At 45.2% G+C, this 13,340-nt stretch overlaps 2 protein-coding genes across 4 annotated transcripts in view; one reads left to right on the top strand and one right to left on the bottom strand.

Annotated features, from left to right (window-relative positions):
* Ptpmeg (protein tyrosine phosphatase Meg) overlaps positions 1-9,575 on the bottom strand; it is a 323,767-nt gene extending 314,192 nt beyond the window's left edge. For both annotated transcript variants that reach the window (XM_075682040.1, XM_075682038.1), the window contains exon 1: positions 9,422-9,575. The gene's annotated coding sequence lies outside the window, so the exon portion shown is untranslated. The remainder of the gene's footprint in view (positions 1-9,421) is intronic.
* A 182-nt stretch (positions 9,576-9,757) lies between these two features.
* LOC142572729 (putative ubiquitin carboxyl-terminal hydrolase MINDY-4) overlaps positions 9,758-13,340 on the top strand; it is a 42,144-nt gene continuing 38,561 nt past the window's right edge. For both annotated transcript variants that reach the window (XM_075682045.1, XM_075682044.1), the window contains exons 1-3: positions 9,758-9,955; positions 10,112-10,231; positions 10,526-11,018. In XM_075682045.1, the coding sequence (XP_075538160.1) occupies positions 9,842-9,955; positions 10,112-10,231; positions 10,526-11,018 (727 nt within the window). In that variant the 5' untranslated portion in view covers positions 9,758-9,841. The remainder of the gene's footprint in view (positions 9,956-10,111; positions 10,232-10,525; positions 11,019-13,340) is intronic.

The raw sequence follows: 13,340 nt of genomic DNA, 5'->3' as shown, positions 1-13,340 counted from the left end.
GTGTTCATAAACAGCTGTTTGTCGGCTGCTAGGGTGTGCTCGTCAGTGTTCTCTGTGATCGTGCTCGTGAGCTGTGTGCTCGAGAAGCAATGTGTTTGGAGCTTCGTGCTCGCATGTTGTATGCTTCATCTTGCGTGCTCCATTTGAGAGACGCTAGACTGTCGAATGTCTCTTGATCTAATGCAAATATCTGTAAATAAATTCTGCTCGCCTAGTCCTGTTCTCCCAAGTTTCTCCCTACGACCTACAACCCTTACAACTGGATGCCAGCGGTGGAATCGACCTCTACAACCCTTGCAACTGGTGGCAGTGGCGAGATCGTTCGACAACTCTGACACTGTAAAATACGTTGCACGTGCGGCAAACCGCGACATTATATGTCACTGCATTTTCGGCGCCATATCTTGTTCGCTTTCGACGTCGAACAACCTCTTGCGTAAGTGTACACTAAGAGCCTCTTGTCATGTATCAATCGGACTGATTTATTGAGTTTAATTAAACCACTTCCCCTGATGTCTTTCTCACGTAGCCATGGCGCTCAGACGCTGGTTCTGCAGCATTACTAACTATTAATCGCGCTAGGTACGCAGTTATATCAAATGTCAACCATAATGCTTCGAGAATTCGGAGAAAAGAACGACGAGTAGGTCTGCGCTCTTTGTGCGCTGGTATATGTTTTACGGTACCTTTCTTCCTTTACTATAGATATATATGTGAGGAAACACTAATGGCAGATGCATAACGGGGAAACCTTGACCTCCTATGAAGCCTTGATTTCAAGGAGGCTATATCTGCTAGGTCCCGAACATTTATTTACATTTATTTAATGCCAAGGACGTTCAAAACCAGCCGATACCTGCATACTTCGGCATTCCCACGGAGTCGTACACCGGCCTCTAAAGAGCTTGTAAGGACGGTGGCGCCAGATTTCCCTCTAGGAGCTACGGTAAGAAATATATGCAGAATACTGCCGCCGCCACCGGCAATCGAACCCTCGACCTCGTGGTTCAAGCAGCAGGCGGCCACAGGCGCGCAGCATGCTGAAGCCTCGTTTGCATCAACTCGCCGCGAGCAGGCCGCGTCAGAAGTCGAGCTGACTTGTAAACCAAGCCGACCGCGTTTACGTGCATCTTCCCAAGCGCGGTTGGACCGAATTCGCCTCGACGCTCATGTGGGCTAACTCGTTAGTGTTTACGTGAATCCTACGACCGAATTTCGGCGGAACAAAGCCGACTCGACCTTTTTATATCGGGCTAATGTAAACGCAACCCCAGGTACCACGGCGGGTCTGCCTCGTTCTGCTTTGCGGCGTCCTATGCACGTTCCCGGCTGCTGACATTTATAATGTCTCTGGCATTTTGTGAAAAGTTCATAATCTTGTGAGGCTCACCTCAAAGGGAGACGAGAACGACAATGAAAGAATGGCATGATTTTCATCACCTTGCCTGCCTGCATTCTTTTTTTTTTCATATACATACATGTCTTTTTCGTTCTCCTCCTTACTCCGACGATTACGTTATCCGAAAACAATCAGAACACTCAATCAAACGCACTCTTCTCGTCATTTCACATATATTTGCGCATTCACACAGTGTTTCTGACGCACTTCGTGCCCATCGCCGGTGTTCTCCACGTCCCTTGCTCGTGTTGACAGAGAGAGAGAGAGAGAGAGATGACGGTGAGACGCTGATGGAGTCTAAGAGGAACACCAAGAACAATTGAGCGCTGACCTTCTGCGAGTTCAGCACTTGTTCCGTCGCTTGTTCTTTCTCCGTAGTCTCCTCGGCTTTCTTCGGGCCGTGCTAGAGTACTGTGTAAGTCTAAAAAAAAAAAAAAACAACTCGGAAGAATTTCGGTTTTGCTCAATTCATTGTCCCGAGAATGGGCAAGAAGCTATGGCTATATACCGAGAAACGTACAACTGAACGCGCAATTTTTTTTGTTCAGATAGAAGTATAGGCGCTAAGCACACGCGCTTTCGACCAACGAAATTTCGAGAAAAGGTTCTCTCGGCGAACGCGAATATCTCGCTCACTCGAACTGCGGCAGCACAACTGCACGAAACGACGAAGAAAGTAAAGGAGAAAAAGGGGAAAGTGAAAATTTCTATTTGTCCTCACCTGCCGCCCTTTGTTTCAGTAGCGCCGCCGTAGTACAATGCGCGTTCAGCAACTCGCCCATTTCTTCCATTCTGTACAGGGTGCACCAGCTAACTTAAGCCAAGGTTTAAAAACATGCCGAAACGCTCTCGGAGGGCGCGAATCAATTCATGTCGTCGGCTATTGTATGGAGCAGGTCGCACTATCTTTTTTCTTTTCCGGCGGGAAGAACTTAACGCGCTTTTCGGTATGTATGTCCGTATTTGATCTCTTTCACGCCGGGCCACTGGGTATGCGCAACTGGGCGTGTTCATTGTTCAAGTTTATTGTTATTGCACAAGAAACGGGCTTACATATTATATACAGCATCAGGAGGCCCCGCAGTGAGAAACTGCCAGGGGGACGACTTCCTATCATTAGTGGGTACATAAGAGTATTAGAGGTACGTCAACGTTCTTGGCCAATCCTCCAGGATAGGCACGTGCGACTGGGTAGGTGCTCGAATAGACAAGCAAAACAAAAGGCGAAGACGGAAGAAGTAGGCAACAGAAATGTGAAGAAGTCGGCTGTGTGTCGCAAGATTGTTTCAATTCTAATTGCGTTAACGTCGGCATTCATCGTGAGATGGGTTCTGCCGATATTTTTGCTCTTTTTTTTTTCTTTTCAAGCGGCAGCACACAAGGTAAAAAAAAAGAAGAAAATGCGCCGTTCGTCCAGCGCCAGAAAAACTAGCGAAAATATGCCGGTTAACGGACCCGTACCGTAAGCCAGCTGTCGGCTGCTCTACGAATCATCGTAAAACACCAGTGGGTTGCGTAGATGCTGTTGTTTATGAGCTTCCGCTGTCCTGTGGGAAAAAAATACATCGGACAGACAGGAAGGTGTCTTAATGACCGGTTACGAGAACATAGTCTTAGGTGAGAAATAAGCAATACGGTCATCTGTCAACTCACTGTCAGCAATGCGGCTGTGCGCCAGTGTATGGGTCCTGCCGTGTTCTTGCGAAGCACAAAGATAAAGATGTGCGAGAGATTATTGAGGCTCACGATATCTATCGGAATAGTGATACGTGTGTTAGTGTCTCTTCCGTCGACTTGTTATGTAAGGAGGCGGCTTTTTTTGGATGGTTAAAATTTGGATGATGTGGCGGTGCGATTGTGCATGGGTTAAATAGGTGGTTGTTTCCTGAAAATAAAGTAGTTGTACGTTTCTGTACGTACTGTCTTTGAGCGCACCGCTCACCCATAACGATGTAATAAACTTGTGTTATTTGTTTTTAGATAATCTCGTCTTCTCTCCCGATGGACATCCTGGTTTCCGATGGTCAACCTGGTTTAAACACGAAGCAGACGCTGTTGAAGGTCCCCGAAACCCCGTCCTCGTAACAACTCGAGGTACCAGCTCGTAACAATGGGTGGCAGCAATAACAATCCTTACATCCTACTTCGCCCATTTTGGCGCACTACTTCTGTCTGCTATCTATCCCTCGAAGCATCCCGCTCGCTCAGAAAAAATAGGAAGGAAGTTGCATGTCCGAGTTATAAACGTGAGAATGCGCGCTCTTCTACAGCTGACAATGAACATCGACCTTTTACGCCAGAAAAAGGCCCTTACGCAATCGCACCGAAGTTCATTCGAAGTGCCAGCGGAGCAAAACTGGCTGCGGCTGGGAGGCCACGTTTAGTGACGCTTTCTTTGTGGCGTCCGAAGTTGCGTAGACGCTGCGATCTCTTGTGGCGCTGTGGAGCGTGGGGGTGCATTAATGCGATTGGCATTCTTAGCCTACTTCACCCACAACAGATTATCAATAAAGGTGCCTTCAGCAATACGGTTGCCGCTTCATTGCTTGAGTGTTGACCGCATTAGTTATGACTGTTCTGACGGAAACGTTGCGTTGTCTTGCATAAACCGCTTGTTGCGCAATGATACCAAGGAGTTTAGATTTTGCGAACGTAAACGGGTTTTGGCACCCGAAAGGACCTTGGCGTACGGAAAGCACCGCACCCGGCTTGCTTCTTTTGTACTCCTTTGAGGTTCTTTCGTAAGACCGAGGATTTGCGTCCCCTAACTTTGCGTACGCAAAATCTAACGCTCTCTGATACTATTTGCGTTCTCCATAGATAAGACAGCTTGTAAATGATTCACCTAATGAGAGAGACGGAGAGAAAGAGAGAGTATTTTCATACTTTCCTAGCACGGCAATTCTTACAGAGGTGTTCCCTTTTCTGAGCACTGTAGCGTTCGGGTGTCGTGGTCTCGGAGTCGGGGAGTCACAGGGAGCAGCTTGGACCCAAAGGCTTAAAGGGATAGCAGCGACGAAGCCAGCAGCTTGCAACTGTTCCCCTTTTTTATTCGCATCGTTCAAGTTCATGCTTCGACAGGTGCTGTTGGTGATGATAGTGGTGTTTCTTAATGACAACAAAAGATGAATACCGACAAAGCATTCTTTATAAAAAAAAACAGACAGTTTTCGTTAACTTCGCTACAATAGGTTGAATATTGGAAGGGAAAATGAAGATCAGACTAAAGGAAACGGTAAGTCAGCGTTACTTAACAAATTTCTCAGCTTTCCTCCTTTCCTTTCTTTCGTTTTCTTTTTTGCAACTGTAAGCAAGGAAAAAACGAAACTTGCCAAGTTCAGTACACGATTAATTTAGCATACAACGAGGCTTACCAGCATCGATTTAAAAGAATAAATAAAAAAAGTTATTTAAAAAAAGACACCTATGCTCTTAAAGTTTGCACCCCCTTGAGGGCTTATCTAGTTCCCGAAAGTATAATCGTCATCTAAAGTAGCGAGAAGACACCGTCGAAATACATGACGTCACAGCTAGCTGTTTGCGGAAACTTCAATGAGGCGTTGCCACACGTTTTTAGTTTTCGCGTCTTGTTTTACCCAGCCGCCTCTCTGGCCGAGAATACATGCAAAACGCAGAAACGCTTTTCCGAGATAGCTACTGGGCTGATTTCAATGAAATTTGTCACACTTGAGAGTAAAAGCGAAATTCTAGTGACTCTTGGGAAGTGGAATTCTGATCTGATTCCTGGATTTTTTACAATGTCCTAAATTCGTAAGACTGAAAAAAAAAAAAAAAAAACAGAACCAAGGAGCTTACAAGTTCGTAGCTATGCACCAGGAATAGATATCGCAGTTTTATAAATTGCATTCGTTAGAGCACCCAAAGTGGAAAATTTTGATATATCAATTTATATACTACGTGAATTTATTATATTGTTAACAAAGATTTTGCGAAAGTCCCACTCGGGCATTAGTGGTGTACTTGAGAGCCAAGTGTTATACATCAATTTCTTCCGCTTCAGACGTACTATATAAATGAAACTTAAAGAATCGTGATAGCTTTTTCAATTGGTGAAGTACAGGGTCGTAGACTTGGTAGTTTCGATTTCTGAAAATGTGCGATTTTCAACAATTTTAATAAAAAGTTCACGACGTACATCGAAAACTCGCCAACAACAGTCACTAGATTTTAACTTTTAAATGCTACAAACCTCACCAATATTCGTGCAGTGGTTGCCGAAAAAAAAAAAAAACGATTTCTCCTTTCCCATGCATTCAGATAGGAGCACCAGAGCTAATTAAAGCTTCCTCTTAATATTAACCTTCGGTGACAGTTAATTGTTGGGCGTACTACCACAGCAGTTACATAGGTCAACAATCGGGGGGCCCAGGAGGAAACGTAAAACGAACAAGTGATACAGCGAGGCAAAAAAAAAAAAAGAAAGAATGTAATAAGGATGAAAAAAAAAAAAGCAAACCGGCAGTACCGTTGAGTGTTTTCCCGTCTCTTCGCATCACTGCGCGTCTCCTCGTAGCGGCAATGATTTAATTCACCAAGAATAACGCTCATTGAGAAGTAAGGACAAATTACGAGCCTCGTAGAACGAGAGCCGATATATACGGTATGAGAAGTCAGAGAAACCACGAGCCTACGACATACATATAACGAGTGCGGATGTGTGGTACGACAAGAGAAAAGACAACGATACTTAGCCCACTAGTAGTTATTCAGCAGTAGCAGTATAAAAATTTATCTTTCTGACAAGTAACTTCCTACAAGAGGTTCCGGCGGCACCGGGATTCTGACCCAGGACTTCCCGCATGCGAGGCGGATAGTTTGCCATTTCGCCACCGATGCAGCATCGCACGAGGGTTTCGAGAGGATCTTAAGGGCGCAGGTTTATTTGCCAAACGCATAACGCCTGAAGAAAGCCGAGCGCCAGGAGGAATCAGTGGGTGCCCAGCGTCGGCGATGGGCATCGAATCCACGATGTCCCGCAGCCGGGGCGGGCGCTCTACCACTACCACTAAAAAAAAAAAAAAGAAAAGAAAAACGGAGTGCGTTTTTAAAGATCTGGGAAACCAGAGCACTGAGTTCCAGATGCAAAAGTAAAGAAAAATATTGAAGGGAACTGAAATGAAATTTTGTAAATTAAACAGAAGATATTAAAGAGATAGTAACCGTTCGTGATATGAATTTTAGAAATGTATCAAAAAGGTGCTGTTAATATTGTTGATGATCATGTTGCCAAAGAAGAACAGCGAGAAAACTAGCATCACAGCCTCATGGCATCACAGAAACGTTCCTATCACAGTGACCGAGCGCCCACGCGCCAAGGAAGAGTACAAGGGGAAGCGAAGCCCCAGCCCAAGCTGGCGAAGGGTACCCCCCAGAATTCATTTTCTCTCGTGTGTAAGCCTACGAGATTCTACGAAGAAATTTTCCATGGTGTAAGGCACAGTGGGGGAAGGAGCCGAACTAGACCTGTGTGAATAAATATTAATCTTTGGAATGAATGAAATCTCGCACCGTGCTAGCTCTTCATCCTGTACTTCGTGTTTTTCAACTCTGCTGCCTTCTCCTTCAATGTTCGCGGACTGAAGTTTTCTTCTCACACACCCCTTCCCATCCTAAACCCCGCCCTCCCCCCCTTTTTTTTCGGAACATATGCTTGGTTGTAGTAATTGTTAAATTTGGCGAGGCACCCCAGCCAGTTTGTTTACTTGATATACAGTAGTCAAACAAGGGGCCGTCTCTGAAGCAAACGTCTCGAACAGGGGTTTTTTTGTCAGTGCAATACATGCCGCATTATGAAAACGCTGACTCCAGGCCACGCTCCAGGCTGAGGCATCGCTCGTTCGACCACTGTTCCGTCACTTCGAGCACACGTGAGACCGTGTCTAGCTTAGTTTAGTTATTCGACACACAAGAGGCGATATTGCTTTGGGAGGTCCTGCAAATATTTTTTTGAGGAAATCTCGCCCTGAATTACATTCTCAGTTAACAAGCTACGTACATACAGGATACGGAAGAATTCAGCGTTTTCGATGTGCCATGCGGTTCACGAAACAGCCGTGGCGCGTAGAAAAATGTAGTCGCCAAAGTGCACTGGGAAGCCTCCTGCATACGAAACCTACCCACACAAAATGAAAAGTAGCAACGAATGAATAAAATAATGGGAAAAGAGCAAGCACCACGAGGATGCAATATATGCAGGTAAGCCACAAGTTTCGGTGAGCCAATTTAAACTTCAAGCATTAATAGATGCTCCGGTATTTCCAGCGTACGTATACACAAGCGGTTGAGAATAGGCTTTTTTGCCATGGCACGTTTTATCCTTTCGTCATAATAGCATTTTGCTTCAACAAGAGGGATTTATTTTGTGTCATGAATACCGTGAGCTGTTCTTGTGTTGCTCCATACAAAATGTCGCCTGTGGTAGATGGTGGATTTCTCTAAGCGACGGACAAGCACGGAGAGTCGCACTGTGCTATAAGGAACCACGTTGCTTTTGCAAAAATGGGCAGTGCTGAAGCCATGTTCACTCTGCAGAAATCATTAGACTAGCAACGGCTTCGAACAGTCATCACCAACAAGACCCACGAAATAGAGCGGCAGTCAACTTATTCTCTCAAAAAGGCACACTACGGGGCACGTCTATGTGCAACGCCAACGTGTTTCGTAGCACGCTTTGCCGAAGCACACCTCGGAAACGGGAGCTTATGTCGAGTATATACTCAACAGACACGTATCATATCTGTGCGCTTTCAATTTCACAATTTCAGCCTGCTCTACGAAGCAGGTAATTGGGGCAGATTTACTCATTAGCTCACTAGACACCGCGTCTTATCGTGCCAAGCAACGCCATCCTCCTACTTCACCGTCGCAAACGATTATCATATATTCGAGAAAGAGAAAAAGAAAACATAAAAGGCCGTGAAATGTACCAAAGTAGTATTTTCTCTGGTTTATTTTTCTACGTGAACGCATCGTTCTAACTCGTCCGCATTAGCGTTGTGACGAGCAGCTAAAACAATTCAAAAATTCAGCCATTCCAGTGCGGAAGGCGCTATATGTGAACATCAACCTCAAAGTACGAGGAAGCGAACAGCTGAACGGAAGTCATCGCTTGTCAAAGCCACGACCTACTAGACGTGCGGTAAACACGCCCAGCCGACATTTAAGCCGGCTTTCAAGCGCCCAGCTGTTTCACGCGTTCGTCTCACGTGTATGCCGCCAGACGAACACCATGATAAATAAATTTCAGAGAAAGCAGAGGCTACATACTTAGTATATTACAGGTTAGACCGATCTGGCAAGTGTGAATCGGACAGTGAAGCGCACATTTTCGATTCGCGATGTCCATAGGTGTCATATGGCGCTTGGCAATAACGATCGCAACACGGAATTAAAACGCTTCACAGGCGCACTCTAACAGCGTCACTCAGCCCGTCGCGCACGCACAGCGTAGCTCGAATTTCACTTCACAGCGGGGGGAACACCTGCTGTTACGTTCTGACATTCCGCCGAACGAGTGCGGTGTGCCGTCGATGACGGAACTAAACACAAACATCGCAAAGGCACCTCTCTCTTCCGTACTCGTGCCGGTAGGGCATCGCGAAGGGTAGTTTTCTACGCATGCCCTGCGTTCGCTCTTAAAAGACAAAATAAAAGGCGTGCGTTATGAATGACCTGCGAAACTAGAGCACCGAGTTTCAGATACTAAAACAGATTGATCCCCCTCAATGAGCACACATGCACCAGCGAAGGGATCGTCTATTACCACGAACCCTTCGAAGCAACCAAAACAAACAACACGCACAATGTCCCGTGCAAGACGAGGTACTGCAAGAGGTCCGCGCTCAAACATACGCTTCACTCATTTCATTGTTAAAAGGCACATCGTGCAAGCATATCGATTTTTTTTTTCACGGGACGCGCTAACTTTTCTCACAGCATGTCCCAAAGATGCAGAGTTCTCGCACGCGAAGTGGTGATTCCAGCAAAGACCCCCTAACTCACCGTATATGTGTGTCCTGCTCGTTTCTCACATGGCAGTACTCCAGAAGAAATCGTTTGCAGCACAAATCTCAGTTTAAATGCACAGATCACGAAAGCACATAGCACAACGCACACACCACCAACGCCACACTACTCTACCGCAATGGCGGTTATCACGTGACCCGAAACGACCGATTTCACTGGAAGGCACGTTGGACAGTGCACTGTGCAAAATATTACAAGATTGTGCAATTAAACGCAAAAAATTTTAATTACTTCTTGATCTGTTTAATAGTTGTAATAAAAATTTGAACTGAGGGAACGTTACGAATACCGAAAGCTCACACATTGCTCTTTGTGCCGATAGGGTCCGCTCCGTACGGTAAACAAATGGCAGCGCAGGTTTAAATCAGGAACGTTCGAATATTGTGGTTGTAATACATGATCGGCAGAAACATGATCGAAACTAGCTCAGCTTACGGAACTGCTAGTATCCACGCGAGATGCGTAGAAGACGTCTCCTGCTGCATCGTGCGCGAATATTTGTCCCGTAAGGTAACGTACCGTTTTTGTTGACGTTTCCTTAGATACCACCCAGTATATTGTTGCAAGTTGGCGGCTTGCTGCTCATCCTGATCGCTCATCCTGATCGCTCGATAAGGTCATTGCCGCTTCGTGTTGAATGTAAAAGTCCATCTACTTATCCTCTAGGGACTAACAGATACGCTGGCAAAGATGGACAAGGAGTTTCCCCGGAATGAAGGTTGCTTTACGGCCAGGGATCAGCTGATCAGAGCTGCTTTTATGGAACGACTCGTTCGAGACAACAAGGTAAATCAGTGGCCTTTGCGGCAGAACGTGTGTTGTGCCTGCTCGAATGTATGTGGCACCGATCCTCTTACGCCGCTCTATCTCCGTTTTCAGTGACAGGCGCAGCCGTCCCGTTTCAGCGCGCAAAAGAAATCTCAGTTTGTTTGAATTCGCCGCATGTACTTGCCCGACGAAAAGACTGCGAATGCGTGTGACTCGTTAGCAAAAATAGACCCGAAATGTTAGCATTCGCCCGATCGATATGTGCTACATTTGCTTACGTGTATGATACGTTTACGCTGTATTTTATTTCAGGCGAGAGATTCTCCTTTCCGTGCGCTACTTGAGATGCTGATCTACGAGAGACTTCAGAAAAAGAGCGTCAAATCCAGACACGGTTCGAAGGTGAACCTGGTGCCCAGTGCAGGCGACAGCGCGAGGCACGTGGAGATGAACATCAGAAACAACAACTGCATTCCCGTGGCTTCGAAGGAAGCAAAGTCGGAGAGCAGCGACTCCCTGAGTTCGCTCGAAGGCGCGCTTCCTGTGAGGACTGTTGCGGACACGGACCGGCCTCAGTCGGCGCGGGGCAGGCGTGAGCCTGGAGGCTTCATAGTGCGCCGTCCTGCGAGGAACGACATTGAATCCGTCCACCGTCTCATCTCCAAATCGCAACAATACCGCGGGCCTACCAGGGTCACAAACTCGGCGATCCAGCGGATGGAAGAGGCGCTGAAGCACGAGCCGGGAGTACACGACGGCGAAGGAGACAGGATCGACGCGGACCATTTGCCTGAAAAGTATGGAGGTCAGTAATCGGTGAGAATATGTGTGCCCAAAATAAGCGCTTGTGCTACGCTGAATATTGTGTGCCATTGCCACTCTTTTTGTCATTAAGTGACCGTGAATTTAATTCTTGAGTAATCTTTTTGCTAAGCACCTGCTAAAGAAAGTGTGACAAAAGAAACCTTGTATTTGAGCGCACTTAGCTTTAAGCATTGTCTTTACACCATGTCATAGCTGAATGAATTCATCACACCAGTGGAAGAGACGTGATGCCAGTGAATGTCCTCTGATCCATTGAAGCATGATGCATCAAGGTCAGGGTTACATCGTGCAAAAGTGGAAGTATCACAAAGTCCAAGTACAATTAGTGTTGGAGCAAGACTAAAGGCCCTGCTGCAAGATTATTGCACTTAAATTGAGGAGCATGTGGTCATCAATGTAGTTTAATCCTTGCATAGTCACAGAGATGACAGAAGCAGAATGACCGCACTTACCTCCCTATATATTGTTACGTATAAAGATGCACGGGAATGACTATATACAGGTATATTTACAAGCACATACGCATCTAGCCCTGCCCGAAACGAACAGCCTGTGCCAGATTATAACGTCGTCCTCATCATCTCTTCAATCATGATAGGCCTGCTCTTGGTCACTTAAATAACTGTTCCGTAGCAATAGTATAGAGCAGTGTCTCTTGTCTACTGCAGTTTCAAGCCTGGGTCTCTCTGGCAAAGGTTAAGATGTTCATTTAACTGATCAAGCGTCATTAAGCAGTCAACCTTTCCAACTTATGGCTGCCCTGTTCTAAACAAAGGAAGCTTAAACAATGCAGCTTAACTGTAAGACAGTAAATGAAAGAGTTTCGGTAACAGATTTCAAATAATGGTGTAGTGTGTTTTCCCTAATAAAAACAGCATATTGCACATCATTATTAAAACTAAGTACAGTAATAATGCCTTCTACTTTATGTGTAAACTAAGGATTCTATTGTGATTTGCATTTTTCCTTTTTAAGTTTTTTTCCAAAGCAGAACATCTAGACAGATGTGTAATGAAGTTTGCCTTCTAAGGGCACTAGCCAAGGACTGAGTTGCCATATGAGATCTGCAATCTGCGACTAACCTGCTCTGTTATGCTGCCTTTTACATTCACATTTCCTCGATAGGCAGCAAAGCTGTTTCCATGCCCGTTTACAAAAAGTGAGTGCGGACACTCGTGCAGATTATGAATAATTGGTAGCATGAATGGAAAGTGATAACAAGCTTTGAAAGCAGCTGCTACTGAATCATTACACACTGCTTGCAGTAAAATTCTGTTAACCTTTCTGGGCTGACTTAGACTTTTGATAAGGAGCCACTGTCATTATGACATGCTCACCAGGCAATGGTGAGCATGTCATAATGCCTGAGGTCACATGCTGTTGCACAGGCTCATTTACCTAGGAAGTTTCTTGACAACATTGTGGTTATGCTCCTTGCATGTTGTTTTGATGCATAAAATTTATAGGAAACGGTTTCATCTTATCTCATCTCAGAGTTATAGCACTACCATACAAACGTACACAAATGTACATGGTTGTATGATCACACTATAAGCTACTGTATCACGACTGCTGCACTTTGCCATACAGAAGAAATGTGTGACAGTCCTAAGGCATGACATTTTTGCATGACTTGCATGTACATGTCTATACAGCGGTACATCATGGCTAAAACTCTTTGGTACGTATTTCGCTGAGGAGATGTATGTTTCAGCTTATAATGGGCTGCCTATGTGAACCAGCTAAACATTTGATCACTTTAGTTTTCTGATTGTCTGAATAAGGCACCAAAACATACAATGTATACATCTGTATAATCAGATTGAACCTATTAAAGCTACTTGTGTTCTACATATAAATTGTTCCTCAAATTGCAGCACAAGCACCTTGTATAGCCAGAGAAAGTAGGCAGTCAGTGCTAAGGATGTGAGAGTGGAATAATGAAGCCGCCCTGAAATAATTATCGAAGTATAGAATAAGACTGCTTATTCTTGAGATAGTACTGCTATGAACATTTCAGCCTAATATTATTTTTGTACTTGTGTCACCAAGCGTACAGTTTCTTTCGAAGGACTACCTGCTGTTTCCTTCAGTTTTCTGAAATCCTCTTCATTTTGTGCACATATTCCTACACACATTTAAAACATTGACCAATGGCTGGATTGATGTGAACATCACGAGTGACGAGTGTCCCTAAAGCAAACAAAAGCGAAAAATTGGCGGCACCATCTGGTGTCAGGAAACAGTACTACCGCAGTTGTACAATTGCCTCTAAGATCAGGCAATGTGATGAAAGGTCACA

The sequence above is a fragment of the Dermacentor variabilis genome, chromosome 2 (genome assembly GCF_050947875.1).
Source record: "Dermacentor variabilis isolate Ectoservices chromosome 2, ASM5094787v1, whole genome shotgun sequence".
In the NCBI taxonomy this organism is placed as follows: Eukaryota; Metazoa; Arthropoda; class Arachnida; order Ixodida; family Ixodidae; genus Dermacentor; species Dermacentor variabilis.
Note: the sequence above shows the minus strand (reverse complement) of the source record. Positions and strands in the feature narration are given on the sequence as shown.